General features: G+C 38.3%; 1 protein-coding gene across 6 annotated transcripts in view; it reads left to right on the plus strand.

Moving 5' to 3' along the window:
* The window catches only part of DENND5B (DENN domain containing 5B), a 221,323-nt gene that overhangs the window by 95,968 nt on the left and 110,562 nt on the right, over positions 1 to 14,793 (plus strand). For 4 of the 6 annotated variants that reach the window (XM_047787272.1, XM_047787273.1, XM_047787275.1 and 1 more), the window contains exons 2-3: positions 1,315 to 1,380; positions 4,319 to 4,428. In XM_047787272.1, coding sequence (XP_047643228.1) covers positions 1,315 to 1,380; positions 4,319 to 4,428 — 176 coding nt within the window. The remainder of the gene's footprint in view (positions 1 to 1,314; positions 1,381 to 4,318; positions 4,429 to 14,793) is intronic. The other 2 variants (XM_047787274.1, XM_047787277.1) reach the window with 1 other exon arrangement.

The following is a 14,793-nucleotide window of genomic DNA, read 5'->3' on the forward strand; positions in this document are numbered from 1 at the left end:
TAAAGGAAAGACTCTGACATCTCTTTTAAAATGTCTAAAAATTGTAGTCATCTAGGTAACCCATAAAAGGCATACAGAAGTTTGAATGAATATTCAGAGCTGCTAAGTTAGCTCTAGTGTGAATTTTTTAATAGCCTATGTCCTCACTGTAGCAAACTTCTCCCCAAGAGTTGACACTTCTTGGTTAATAGTTACATAAGAAGATAGTTGATTAATGATATCTCTGTACATCAAACTTCAGTTGATGTTTGCGTGGTGATTTCCAAAAGATTGACTACTTGTAAGATATGTTTCTATTCTTACATTAATATTGGAATGCAATTCTTAAAACAGACTTGATTTTTAGAGCAGTCTTAGATTTATGGAGAAATTGAGAGGATAATACTGAGTTCCTATATACAACCGCCCATACCTGCATCCAACACATTTTTCCCTGTTGTTAACATCTTGGCATCGTTTGATATACATGTTGTAATTAAAACATCAATATGATACATTATTGACTAAAATTTATACTCTGTTATATTTCCCTGTGTTTACTTCCTGTCCTTTCTCTGTTGGAGGATCCCATCCAGGACACCACATTACATTGGGTTGTCTTGTCGCCTTAGGCTCCTCTTGGCTATGACAGTTTCTCAGACTTTCCTCATTATGATGAACTTGACAGTTTTGACACATATTCATCAGGTATATTGTAGATGACTCCTCTTGGAAGTCGTCTTGTTTTTCAGCTGATTAGACTGGGGTTATAGGATCGTACAGTAGGTATGATCTTAGAAGAAACTGCCAAACTGTCTTCCTAAGTGGCTGTACCATTTTGCATTACCACCAGCAATTTATGAAAGTTGTGTCTCCTCACATATTTGTCAGCATTTGGTAGAGTCAGTTTTTTGGATGTCACCCTTTCCCATAGCTGTGGAGAGGTTGGGATGCAATTTTCATAGTTTGTCATTTAATCTTACTGTCGTATTTTATTATATCTGACCATGGAAACATTAGCTTTCTCCTGATATTTCTTTTAAATTAGCATTAAGAACGGAATGTGAGCTTTTTCCAGTAACTGTTACAGATGTTTAAATATCATTTCACATATTATATTAAAATACAATTTTCTCTTCTCTTTGCTTTCTTATTACTAATAGCTTATAAACTATGTACTATTCATGTTAAGCTATTTTCCGTTGATGTTAATGTTTCATGTTTAATTGCTTTTGTTTAATTTTTTTTCTCATTTCCATTCTTCAAAGTCATTTTTGCTTTTTTGTTTGTGTTTCTTTGTTCATAAAGCTTTTTTGTTTCCATTACATTATGTAGTTTTGTACCAATGGCTAGAAGCAGATCGTCATGGCAAGAGCCAAGATGCTGCAAATACGACTTCAGGTAAAAATAAAAATAAAAGCTGAGGTGTAAGAAGTTATTATTTTAATTCACCCCAAGCCCATCATAATTGTTTATTCAGTTTTGCTTAGGCAAAAACTAGGTATTATTTTCTATTTCTGTTCCCTCATTTGCATCTTAATTTTCGTAAAGAACTCATTTGCTCCAAGCCTTGAAAAAATTATTCATTAGTCTTTAAGCTCTCTTGGCAGATATGTCCTATTCTCTTAGGAGGAAAGGCTTAATTGCAGCTTAAGTTTAGTAGGAGGTTACTTGGCACTATCTCTTGGAATTAAGTCTACACGTAGCTGTCATATAGGATATTAATATTTGCACAAATTTATAATCCTTGTTTATTTCAGGATAGTGTTTAAAAAGTGAATTTTAAGTTAAGGATATTTATGTAATTTCCATTTCCTTAGAATCCAAATTCTTAGACTGATTTATTTTTTTCTGCCAAGTCCTAGCAGTAAATTCTAAGTTAGAAGTTTCCGGGTTAAAACTGTGAAGGTTACTTGTTCCCCTGTCTCACATCCCCCAAGGAATCATCTCCAGGTTTCTCTTCTTTGGCACTAGTAGGAATAGCTGCATTTACTCACTTCTAAATCCTTAACAGCATTATCAGAATTTCTACTTAGTTCTTTTCCAAATTTTCTTCGAAATAATATTTGCCAAGACAGCTGTGTAAATGTAGCAGTGATCTTCCTCCCTTTTAAAGCAGTCTAATCAGTGATGGTGGTGGTGGTGATGGTGGTGGTGGTGATGGTGGTGGTTCTGTTTTTCTTTTGTTAGATTTGTATTTCTGTTTTGTGGAGTTTTGTTTTTGTAAAATTCTTTGTCTCTGGAGGTAGTTTTCCTTCTCTCCTCTTGTGGTTGATTCATTGTGCCTCAAGAGGGTGTGGTGTTCCTTAGTTATCAGAACAATTATATTGAAAATGGCACTGTCATGTCTTTTCTGATTTATCTCCTGTCCCATTAATAACATGATAGATGAATAAAGATAATGTTACTATTTTAACCAAACTCAGACAGGAATTCATTAAAAGGTAAGTGTTGCAAGGAGTTATATCTTGAGTTATGTGCTGTTTCTTCTGCCCCTACAGTATCTCATATTTTATTTACATTTTTGAATGATAAAATAAGCGTTTTTGGTATTTGGGGGTGGGCACAGGAGAGGGTTCCTTGATGACCCAGTATTATCTGAAGATATCCTGTTGCTGTTTCACTAGCACAATCAGCAACTTAAACCTTAGAACCAGGAGAAAAAAAATATTTTTGCCATTCAGAAGTCCCCCTACCAGGATCATACTCACGCCACAGCAGTGACAATGCTGGATCCTTAATTGCTTGGCCAGAAGGGAACTCCAGACCAGGAGAAAAATTTTGTTTTACTTTTTGTCTACTTAAAGTGAACTGAAAAGTAACCTTTTTTTTTTTTTTTTAATGAAGAAGTGAATAATCTGAAAATTCTTAGTGTTTGTAGAAGAATCTAATGTTAGCTGAAAGATACCACTTACCCTTCCTGAAGTTGACCATGCAGAACCCTGACTGCTGTCTTCAGAGTGGCCCGTGGATAGCTGCGCATTTTCAATTGACTTTTCCACATTCACATAAGCTAGAAGCATGGCACAGAAATGATAAACTTTCCTTTGGGATGCCTTTAACAGTTTCTCTTCTGGAAATGAAAGTTCTCTATCTCTTAGAAGATGGAAATATGGGGTAAAAAGATGTAGAGATGAAGTGTTTCCAGAGGAAAATTACCTTTATCCAAGCACTTAAATTGAAAGTAATAGGTTAGTTGCTGCAGCAAATCTATTTAAATTATGTGTCCTTATTCAAAAAAACGCTGTGTTTTTTTATATTGCAGTCTCCAGCAAGATTTTAGAGTGTGATTTTTTTCCCTCCTTCTGTGATCTGTTAAGTTTTGTACTGAAAGGTGTTTTAGTATCCATCTTTTATATTTTTACCAGAGATGGAAATGAGCCTAATTAGATGTCCACATGTGACTCACGTATTACTTTATGATATTTTTTACTTGTACAAATACTGGTGAGTGGTATTTATTTTTTGATACATCAGCTTGTGTTTTACACTTAATTAGAACCTAAAAAGTAGAAAAAGCACAGGAGACAGAATAGTTTTGCTCCCAAGGGCTTCTAATTTTTTAATCTCAACTTTGTGACATTGAGACTTCCAGATCCATTCACATTAAAATATTTTATGAAACCGAGGCATTTAGGGGTTATAGGTCTCATGAGAGTTAATTTAGTCAATGAGGTGAAGAACTGAGCTGACAGCTTTTACTGAATTTTCTTATATATGATAATCAAGGGATAGCTTTTTACCTTGCCAGAATTTTAACAGGTGATGAATTGGGCTTAGAACAGCTTGTCTCTTTTCAGAGGTTAGTGAGCTTAATGTTTTCTGTCTACTAAAGCAGACACTCAGTAATCATGTTTCTGATTCTGTTAATTCTGTTACCTGTAAAAGCATGGAGATGCAGTCATGTTTACTAGAGATTTTGGTAGGAATACAAGCAAAGTTGCCTCTTTGGGGCTCTGCAGCATTGGGTCTATACATGTACAAAGTTTCGGGATCTTAAGTACAATTAACTTAATTCAGGTTGTTTCTTTAGTGAATTAAATGTTTCTAAATAGAGGACAGTAATTAGGTTACAAGCAAGGATTATTTTAACATTTCTTGATTTTTAGTATCAGTTGTCTAGCCAGGATTTTAAAATTCAGTTTCTGAAGTTTTAAATGGAGATCTCTTATTAACAGTTCCTTTTCAGTTATCCATTGAAAAATTTACAATTCAGACAATTAGAGATAGAAATTGAATGAGATTTCAACATTATCAGTCAGTGTATCTACAAAATAAAACTATGACATGCTTTTGAAAAAATTCCAGATATTAACTAATTATTAATTATCTGTTATAGGTGAAAATTTTGACCAGAGTCCTTTGAGAAGAACATTCAAATCCAAAGTTCTGGCCCACTATCCTCAGAATATAGAATGGAATCCTTTTGATCAAGATGCAGTAAACATGGTATGTGGGATTTTTTTTCTCTTCAGCCTTCTTTTTAAGATGACAGTAGTAACTATATTTTCAATGTCTACATTATTTCATTTAATTTACCCCTTTATTTATTTGTTTATTTTTTTGTCTTTTTTTTTGCCATTTCTTGGGCTGCTCCCACGGCATATGGAGGTTCCCAGTCTAGGGGTCGAATTGGAGCCATAGCCGCTGGCCTACACCAGAGCCACAGCAACGCCGGATCCAAGCCGTGTCTGCAACCCACACCACAGCTCATGGCAATGCTGGATCCTCAACCCACTGAGCAAGGCCAGGCATCGAACCTGCAACCTCATGGTTCCTAGTTGGATTTGCTAACCCCTGAGCCACAATGGGAACTCCTTAATTTAACCCTTTAAATAAACAACTCTATAACATAATATTATCTTCATTTTAGAGATATGGAAAATGAAGCTCAGAGAGGTTAAGTAACTTGCCGGAGGTCCCCGTAGCTAATAAGTATATATAACAGACCCTCAAAGCCCACTTTCTTTTCTTCCTATTAAGCTTTGTGATGAATTTATATTAATGAACACTTAGATGCTTTGATGACTGTGATATTATTTTGTTTGCCTGGTGAGGAGCTGGATGGAAGGAGCATGATTACAGTTTTCATACCTTACGGAATGTGGTATAATGGGTCTGTAATTTATCATGTTCACAAAGTAAGGTAGGAAAGGAACTTCAGTGCCTCATTTAGACATTAGTAGGAATTTGTTTATGAGGAATTTGAATTAATGTAATGAGTTACCAATAGTGATTTGTAAGTCCCTTTAGAGATTCTTAGAAATACAGTAGATCATAATTTTCAGGTCATTTAAGAATGGTTCTGCTTAGAAGCCTGGATAATATTTTGCACCTCCATGAACTCTGAGATTATAAAATTCAGAGGGCCCTAAAGTACACAAATCAGAGATTAGGTGTGATAGGCCCAGAAATGATTAAAGGTGGACTGAGACACTGATAGGTGTGGTTCTTTTTGAGTATTTTAAAGGTATAGCCCAAAGACCCCATTATGATGTAATACTGTAAGGGAAGAAAATAATATTTAGTAGATGCCTCTTAGACACCCTCATATACATGCTTTCACATACATGCTCACATGTACCCAGTGAGGAGTCTTAGTCCTCTTTTACAGAGGTTAAGTTATTTGCCCACAGTTATATGGGGAGTCTCAGAGATTAAATCCAGATCATTTCTTACTTTCTAGCTCACTTTTTTTTTCCCTATCTGCATGCTGTCTCCCCCAAAGAAAAACTAAGTAACTTGGTTTTGACCTGGCCCAAAGTGATATGGGTCCCATAGGACCTTTTTTGTATTTCTGTGTCACGGTAAACCCCTTCCAGTCCAGGCTTGCTCCAAAGAGGGAGTAGCAGGGAACTTTTTCTAAGGACAGATGCCTAAGGCACTTGGCACTTGGACTTTGGTTCTTCACTGAGCACAGTGTAGTTATTCCTCTAAATGTTGCCCTGTACGGAAATAACATGAGATGCCATTTTGCTGGAAGTTAATGCGTGGGGCCCAGCCTCATCTTTGAAGACAGCACTATCGATGTTAAGTAGAATACAACTGTTAGTTATATTTATGAGATGTGAAGGAGTCAGACAAGCTTCTGACTAAAATAGTTGGCAAACAACAGTGACAAAAAATAATTTATCAGCTGCTTGTGCTAGCAAATTACTGGAAAGATATTAAAGAGTGTATAAATGAAGCAATGGAAAAATGGATAAGAAGATAAATAAGATTATAATACTTAATTTTCTTAAGTTAGTAATACATTTTTAAGTACAAATTATTCTATGAGAAATCCAGAAGTCCAAAATTAGGTTCTTACTACAACATGAAACCACTATCATTTGGAACAAAATGCCACATTTGATGTATTTCATTTCTTTTAATCATTTGGATGGATTAATAGTAAGATATCTGTGATAGCTCTTGCCTCTATGTGCATAACAGTCACCTTTAAAGCAATTATTAGCTTCCTTGATCTGTCTTTGATATTTTCTTCACCCTTTGTCTCTGAGTTATCTTCTGTAAGCAGAAACGTTTTTCTCTGAAGAATGGACATGTAGGTTTGTTTTAGTGCTTAAGTACCATACAGCATTTTGCTTATTGCCGCAAATCTAAAAGGATTTGCTGGTAGTCCTTGAAAATCACTGAAAAGCATCCCATTAAACTAGTCTGCATTTGGGTCATAGATTTACTGCCTTTATTTCCTCTTTGATTTATTAGTAAGTGCATTTGTATGAAGCTATAATTTATTCTCACCTAAAGATACAAAGCTTTGTTCTTGCCTTTGAGCAAAACCCCACTCCAATAAGTTATCACCTTTTATAATATCACTCATTCCTCTAACAAAGTGGAGCTTTTAAATAAGGGTCATTAATTTCACACAAATTAAGTACCCCAAAGCAGTGAAAATTTGTTAAATTAAAAAAATTCCATGTGCATGCATGATATATATGATGCAATATAACAGAAAATAGATATGTGGCATGTGAAATTGTTTCTGATTTAGTTGCTTTTATGTCTCTTTTGGTTGTGGATTCACAGACTTTTGTGGGAAAAAAATGGAAGTATCATAAAACAGAGAGAACAAAACAACAGTCGTATACCACTACTTAGAACTAACACATGTCAACATGTGACAAATTTGCTTCAGATCCACACCTTTCCTCTTTTTTTGAATTACTCAATGAATTTTATTACATTTATAGTTGTACAGTGATCATCACAACCAAATTTTATAGCCTTTCCACCCCAAACCCTCAGTGCATCCCCCCACTCCACAACCTGTCTCATTTGGAAACCATAAGTTTTTCAAAGTCTGTGAGTCATTATCTGTTCTGCAAGGAAGTTCATTGTGTCCTTTTTTTAGATCCCACATGTAAGTGATAGCATTTGACGTTGGTGTCTCACTTAGCGTGATAATTTCTAGATCCATCCATGTTGCTGCAACTGCTGTTATTTCTTTCCTTTTAATGGCTGAGTAATATTCCATTGTGTATATGTACCACATCTTCTTGATCCACTCCTCTGTTGATGGACATTTAGGTGTTTCCATGTCTTGTCTATTGCATATAGTGCTGCAATGAACATTGGAGTACATGTGTCTTTTTGAGTCTTGGTTTTCTCTGGATAGATGCCCAGGAGTGGGATTACTGGATCAAATGATAATTCTATTTTTAGTTTTCTGAGGAATCTCCATACTGTTTTCCATGGTGGTTGTACCAATTTACAATCCCACCAACAGTGTAATAGGGTTCCTTTTTCTCCACACGCTCTCCAACACTTATTGTTTGTAGACTTTTTGATGATGGCCATTCTGGCCTGGCACACCTTTCCTCCTAAGTGAAACAAAACATCAGGAGTGCAGCTAACCTTCCTTTCCTTTCTTCACACTACAGCTTGTGCTTCTGCTTCTGCCTCTCTCTGGAAGGCTTTTTCACATCTCCTTCCCCTAGTGAATTTTTCATATTGACCCTTCAGATTTCATTTCATTTTAAACATGATTTCCTTAGAGAAGCCACCCCTGACCACCACCTTCCACCACCCTTCCATACATTCAGCCAGGTCCCCTTAGGTTCTCTTGGCACCTTGTACCTTTCTGTGGCAGTGGCACTATGACAGTTGCAATGAATTATGTGGCTAGTTGTCGACTCTGCATCTCCTGCTATAACGTAAGTACCATTAGGATGGGAATACTCCCTTTTATTCATTTCTGTATCCCTAGCTTTGAACATAGTAGAGGTTCTAATCTTTGAATAAATGAAGGAATGTATGCTTGCTTGCACTATTTCCCTTCCCTGTCTTTGTTCAGATGTCACCTCTACTGCAAAACCATCTCTTTAAGCAGGAATAGTTAGGTACCCTCGCTTCTCTCTTCTCATAACACCTTAAATGCTCTCCATAGCAATACTGATCACATTATTTTGTAACTGTGGGTTTATATGTTTCTGATTCCTATTAGACTCCCTGAAGTAAGGGATTGATTATTTATTTATTTATTTATTTATTTATTTATTTATTTATTTATCTTTTTAGGGCTGTAACTGCGGTATATGGAAGTTCCCAGGCTTGGAGTCAAATTGGAGCTGTAGCTGCCGGCCTACACCACAGCCATAGCAACATCAGATCTGAACCTTGTCTTCGACCTGCACAACAGCTCTTAGCAATGCTGGATCCTTAACCCACTGAGCAGGGCCAGGGATTGAACCCGTGTCCTCATGGATACTAGTTGGGTTCATTAACACTGAGCCATGACGGGAACTCCAGGGATTATTTTTATATTTGCCTGTTGTGTTATCAAGATCTAATGCAATACATGACATAAAATAAATGTTTATTAAACGAAGAAAGGAAGGAGAGAAAGAAAGAAGGAAGGAAGGGCAAACTGACCCACTAACTCCTTGAGAGTTTTCTGAATAATTTTGACTTATATAGTAAGAGAGATGGAATGAAAGTCATAGATGTGTAGAAAATGGGAAAAAAATGGTTAAAATTTTAGCCAGACTGCCTAAAAACAACTCCAGAGAGATAATAAGGACAGGTGGTTATTCAAACCAGGAGAGGTACACTGCATTGTGAGCCCCCTTTGGCTAGAGTAAGTGATTGCCAGTGACAATCTGGTTAGCAGTGACAACTCTGAACTTTTAGATGTTGTGAGGGAGTGGGGTGGGGAGAGGATGTTGTTAGTAAATAGCAACATCAAGCAGATAAATGATGTTGAATGCCATGGTGAGCAAATGTTGATTTATAGTTTAGGATTAGGAAAAATAAACTCACTTTTAAAAATGAAAAAGCAATAGCATTTTCCAATTTATGCTTCCCAAATTAGAAATATAATTCTTACTTTTTTTTATTTGTAGGAAGAGAATTTAAGAATTCTTACATCTGTTGTCTGTAACATAGCAATCATTCTTCACTTTGAGCTGCAACTTTTGGCAAGCTTTTCTTGTAAATGTTTGAATGTGTGCTAAAGAAAGCTACAAACCCTTAAGGGAATATTGGGCAGCTGTTCAAAAACAGTTCAAGCTGTAGTTTTGTGGTTTATGATGTCAGGAAAGCCTGTCAATTACAATTAAGTCTTTATGTTGACTTTGGAGGTCACTCTGTTTCTATATTGCCTACTTGATGTAAAAAGAGAACTACAGGAAGTTTCTCTTGTGGCTCAGTGGTAACGAACCTAACTAGGATCCATGAGAACTCAGGTTCAATCCCTGGCCTTGCTCAGTGGGTTAAGGATCTGGTGTTGGCCATGAACTGTGGTGTAGGCCGAAGATGCGGCTCAGATCTGGCATTGCTGTGGCTGTGGTGTAGGCTGGCAGCAGCAGCTCTGATTCATTGCCTAGCCCAGGAACTTCCATATGCTGCTGGTGTCACCCTAAAAAAGCAAAAAAAATACAAATAAAGAGAACTACAGACTGAATGAAGAGATGAACTAAATCTGATCCTGTAACCCAATATGTTTTTTATTGCTTTCCTGTTCATTCATTTATTCCTTCATTCAACAAATACTTATGTGTGCCACGCACGACGCCATGCAAGTTTTTTTTTCCTTTTTTTAGGGCTGCACTCCTGGCATATGGAGGTTCCCAGACTAGGGGTCAAATTGGAGTTATAGCTGCTGGCCTATGCCACAGCCACAGTAATGCGGGATCCGAGCCTCGTCTGTGACCTACACCACAGCTCACGACAACACCAGATCCCTGACCCACTGAGCAAGGCCAGGGATCTAACCTGCATCCTCCTGGATACTAGTCGGGTTTGTTAACCACTGAGCCATGATGGGAACTCCAAGGTTTTTTTTTAATTTAGTGAATTTTATTATATTTATAGTTGTATAGCCATCATCACAAACTAACTTTAGAATATTTCCACCCAAACCCCCAGCCTCTCTCTCTCTCCCCTTGCTATACAGGTTTGAGCTTAGCCTGGAGCAAGACTGATTCAAATCATCCTTCCTATAATCTTTGTTAACTATAGTTAATATGTCAGATGAGTTTTCCTTCGTAATTATCATCAGAGGATCTCACTGACTTGTTATGATAAATGCAATCTTAATGTGAAAGCATAATTATGAAAATATCCTTCCATAGCCTTTTATTCCCAAGATTAGGAACAAGCAAATTTTCCCCTTATCTAGTCCAGTTATTCATGTGTTTTACCGAAGTCTATATCTTATTCTTCCCAAATATACACAGTAATTTAATTCTTGTCAGCATACGTCTATAATAATTAAGTACAGCTACTGTAGCTCTTTCTAAGTCTCTCATTCTGTGAACTATAAAGACATTTTCACTGACATATTTTATGCTGAGCTTGACAGTTTGCCTTTTATCTTTTATCATTTACCGTTTATTATGGCCTCAAAGAGTATATTGTTCCGGGTGTGGTACTCTGGAATGGTTAAGGCTATTACCAGTCCTTGAGTAGTTTTCAGTCTAGAAGATCAAACAAAATTAGAGTCTACTAATATGTGACAATATATAATGTACATATGTATACTGTGGTGCAAGATTTTAATTGCCTCATTCAATAAAGACTTTTTAGATGAGAGGTGGCATTTTAATGGCATTTATAGGATGATAACACTTTTTTAATGGAAAGCTGAAGAAAGGCCTCTTTAAGGTAGTATTTATATGGAGACTTAGAGGAAGTACGAGAGTGTTTTTGGTATCTGCAGCTGCAGAACAAGCCATCCCAGTGTGGCTTAACACATAGCCTGGCAGATTTTTTCCACAAAGGGCTAGATAGTAAATAGTTGAATATTGTGTGCTATACAGTTCAGCTCTGCTGCCGCAGTGTAAAAGCAGCCACAGAGAGTGCTTAAGTGGATGGGCGTGATTGTGTTCCAGTAAAATTGGGTTTGACCTAAGGGCTGTAGTCTTGTGATTTAAAACAACAAAATCACCATTTTGCTTACAGATCTGCAGTTTGAGTAGGATTTGGCAGGGCTGCCCTTCTTTGCTCTGCTGGTTCTTAGAGTGGTTGGGAGCTGAGGACTGGGATTGTTTGAAGGCCCACTCTTCCCTCTGTGTCTTCTGGGCTGGGAACAGAGCTGGGGCTCTGCCTCTATGCCGTCTCTCCGGCAAGGCAACTTTGGATTAGCCGCACTTACTCGTTGGCTCAGGTTGCCCATGGTGTGAGACCAGAGGTGGGGGCAGCTGCATTGCCTTTTTTATAAAGCCTTGCCTCAAAAGTCACTTATTGTCACTTGCTACTTCTGTTGCCTTTTTCTTGCCTAGGCCAGAGAGGGGTAAAACCATAGCCTCAGCCCAAATATACTGATTGCCTATCTTGTAAATCAAGTTTTATTGGAACGAAGTCGTATTCATTCCTTTATGTTGTCTGCTGCTGCTTTCATCCTGTGATGGTAGGGCTGATTGGAGTAGTTGTCTAATATTTATTTAATTTTTTGTCCTTTTTTTTTTTGCCTTTTCTAGGGCCCCTCCCATGGCATATGGAGGTTCCCAGGCTAGGGGTTTAATCAGAGCTGTAGCCACTGGCCTACGCCAGAGCCACAGCAACTCGGGATCCAAGCCATGTCTGCAACCTACACCACAGCTCACAGCAACACCAGATCCTTAACCCACTGAGCGAGGCCAGGGATCAAACCTGCAAGTTATGGTTCCTAGTCGGATTTGTTAACCACTGAGCCACGACGGGAACTCCTGTCTAGTATTTATTATCTGGCTCTTTACAAAACAAGTCTGTGAGGTCCTCGTGTAGGCACTGTCAGCAACCTGCCCAGGTTCTTGGTGGAAGAGTGGCAAGGTTCTTGAAAAGCACCTGGAACTAGAAATGTTTTTGAAATCATTTTTTAGAAAATACAACTAGCTACTGGTAATGAACCCTGCAGATATCTAGAGGAAGATAGTTCCAGCTGGAGGGAAAGCAGATTTTGGCAAGAGTTGTTAGTTGTGTTCACCGAACAGCAGTGGGGCCAGTGTTGCTGAGCAGTGGAGTAGGTGAGCTGAAGAGCAGTGAAGGGTGATGTCACTGGGGCCAAGTCATGTAGGGCCTCACGGGGGCCTTACAGTGTGAGGATTTCAGCTTCTAGTGAAATGAGAGACCATTGGAGGGTTTTGAAAGATCTAATATTTTTAAGGATCACTTTAGATACTATATGGGGAGCAGGTTATGAGGTTCAAGGGCAAAAATGGGGAGACTTAAAGTTAGCAGGGTATTAAGTAGTCATCCAGGCAAGAGAAGAATGTGGTTTAGGAGTTCCCGTCGTAGCGCAGTGGTTAACGAATCTGACTAGGAACCATGAGGTTGCAGGTTCGGTCCCTGTCCTTGCTCAGTGGGTTAACGATCCGGCGTTGCCGTGAGCTGTGGTGTAGGTTGCAGACGCGGCTCGGATCCCGAGTTGCTGTGGCTCTGGTGTAGGCCGGTGGCTACAGCTCCGATTGGACCCCTAGCCTGGGAACCTCCATATGCCACGGGAGCGGCCCAAGAAATAGCAAAAAGCAAAAAAAAAAAAAAGAATGTGGTTTAGATTAGAGTAGTAAGAGTACAGATAGATGTAATTTGTTTCTGAATATATTTTTTTTAATTTTTAAAATAATGTTTTTCAAGTGTAGTTGATTTACAATGTCATGTTAATATTTGGTTATAGAGTAACTCAGTTATACATATATATTCTTCTTTATATTCTTTCCCATTATTATTTCTCACAGGATATTGAATATAGTTCCCAGTGCTACCCAGTAGGACCTTGTTATTTATTCATCCTCTATAAAATAGTTTGCCCCTGCTAACCCCGCATTCCTAATCCTTCCCTCTCTCCCCAGCCCCCAGCAACCATGGTTTGTTCTCTGTATCTGTGAGGCTCTTTTTGTTTTGTAGGTATGTTGATTTGTATCATATTTTATGGTTTGTTTTGTTTTGGCTATACCCACAGCATGCAAAATTCCCAGGCTAGGAATCGAACCCATACCACTGCTGTAACAGAGCCACAACAATGACAACACCAGATCCTTAGCCCGCTGAGTCGCAAGGGAACTCCTGTGTTACATTTTATTTATTTTTTTGTCTTTTTAGGGCTGCACCCATGACATATGGGTTCCCAGGCTAGGAAGTCAAATCAGAGCTGTAGCCACCTGCCAACACCACAGCCAAAGCATTGCTGGATCTGAGCTGTGTCTGCAACCTACACCACAGCTCACAACAATGCTGGATCCTTAACCCACTGAGCAAGGCCAGGGTTTGAACCCAGGTCCTCATGGATACTAGTTGGATTTGTTATCACTGAGCCATGACAGGAACTCCACTCCTGCATCATATTTTAGATTCCACATATAAGTGATATCATATGATGTTTGTCTTTCTCTTTCTGACTTACATCACTTAGTATGATAATCTCTAAGTCCATCCATATTGCTGCAAATGACATTATTTTATTCTTTTTAATGGCTAATATTCCCTCATATATATATACACACCATGTCTTCTTTATCTCTTTATCCTTCAGTGGACATTTAGGTTGTTTCTAAGTCTTGGATATTGTGAGTAGTGTTGCTATGAACATTAGGGTGCGTGTATCTTTTCAAATTATAGTTTTGACTGGGTATATGCTTAGAAGTGGGATTTCTGGATCATATAGTAACTCTCTTTTTATTTTTTTTTTAAGGAACCTCCATACTGTTTTTCATAGTAGCTGCACCACTTTACATTCCCACCAACAGTGTAGGAGGGTTCCCTTTTCTCCACATCCTTTCCAGCATTTATTATTTGCAGTCTTTTCAGTGATGGCCATTCTGACAGTTTTGATTTACATTTGTTTCTGAATACATTTTTGAAGGTAGAACTGATGGTAACTGGTGGATTGGATAATGGGGTGAGAGAGAAAGAAAGGAGTCAGAGATGACTCCAAGGCTCTGAGCATTCCTGCTGCCTCCTTGAGATCCCTGTGAAAACCAACACTCTAAGCCAGAAAGTTGCTGTGCTAAGAGGCACATCTGTTTCTGTTCCTTTCCTGCTAAAAACCCTCAGAGGCTTCCCCATTTTCATCCCCAGACTCCTACCATGACTCACCAAGGCCCTTCGTGACTTCACCTCTCGTATCTCCTGCTGCCTCTCTATCTCCCTCCTCCCCACCAACAATGAATGTGTTCAGTTCCTCAAAACCTCCTATTTTGTCTTCTGGGCTTGTGCACATGTCCTCTCTCTCTGCCTTCACTTTATCTCACTAACACCTATACATGTTACTCTCAGGTTTCCACTGGGACTGCCTTCATTTTTCCCTTGGTAGCTCTGTCTTTTCTCATTCGTGTCCTCCTGCTGTGTTTTTTCCATATTTTTCCTCCTGCTGTTATTTACCCTATCATAGCA

The sequence above is a fragment of the Phacochoerus africanus genome, chromosome 7, assembly GCF_016906955.1.
Source record: "Phacochoerus africanus isolate WHEZ1 chromosome 7, ROS_Pafr_v1, whole genome shotgun sequence".
NCBI classification, from domain to species: domain Eukaryota; kingdom Metazoa; phylum Chordata; class Mammalia; order Artiodactyla; family Suidae; genus Phacochoerus; species Phacochoerus africanus.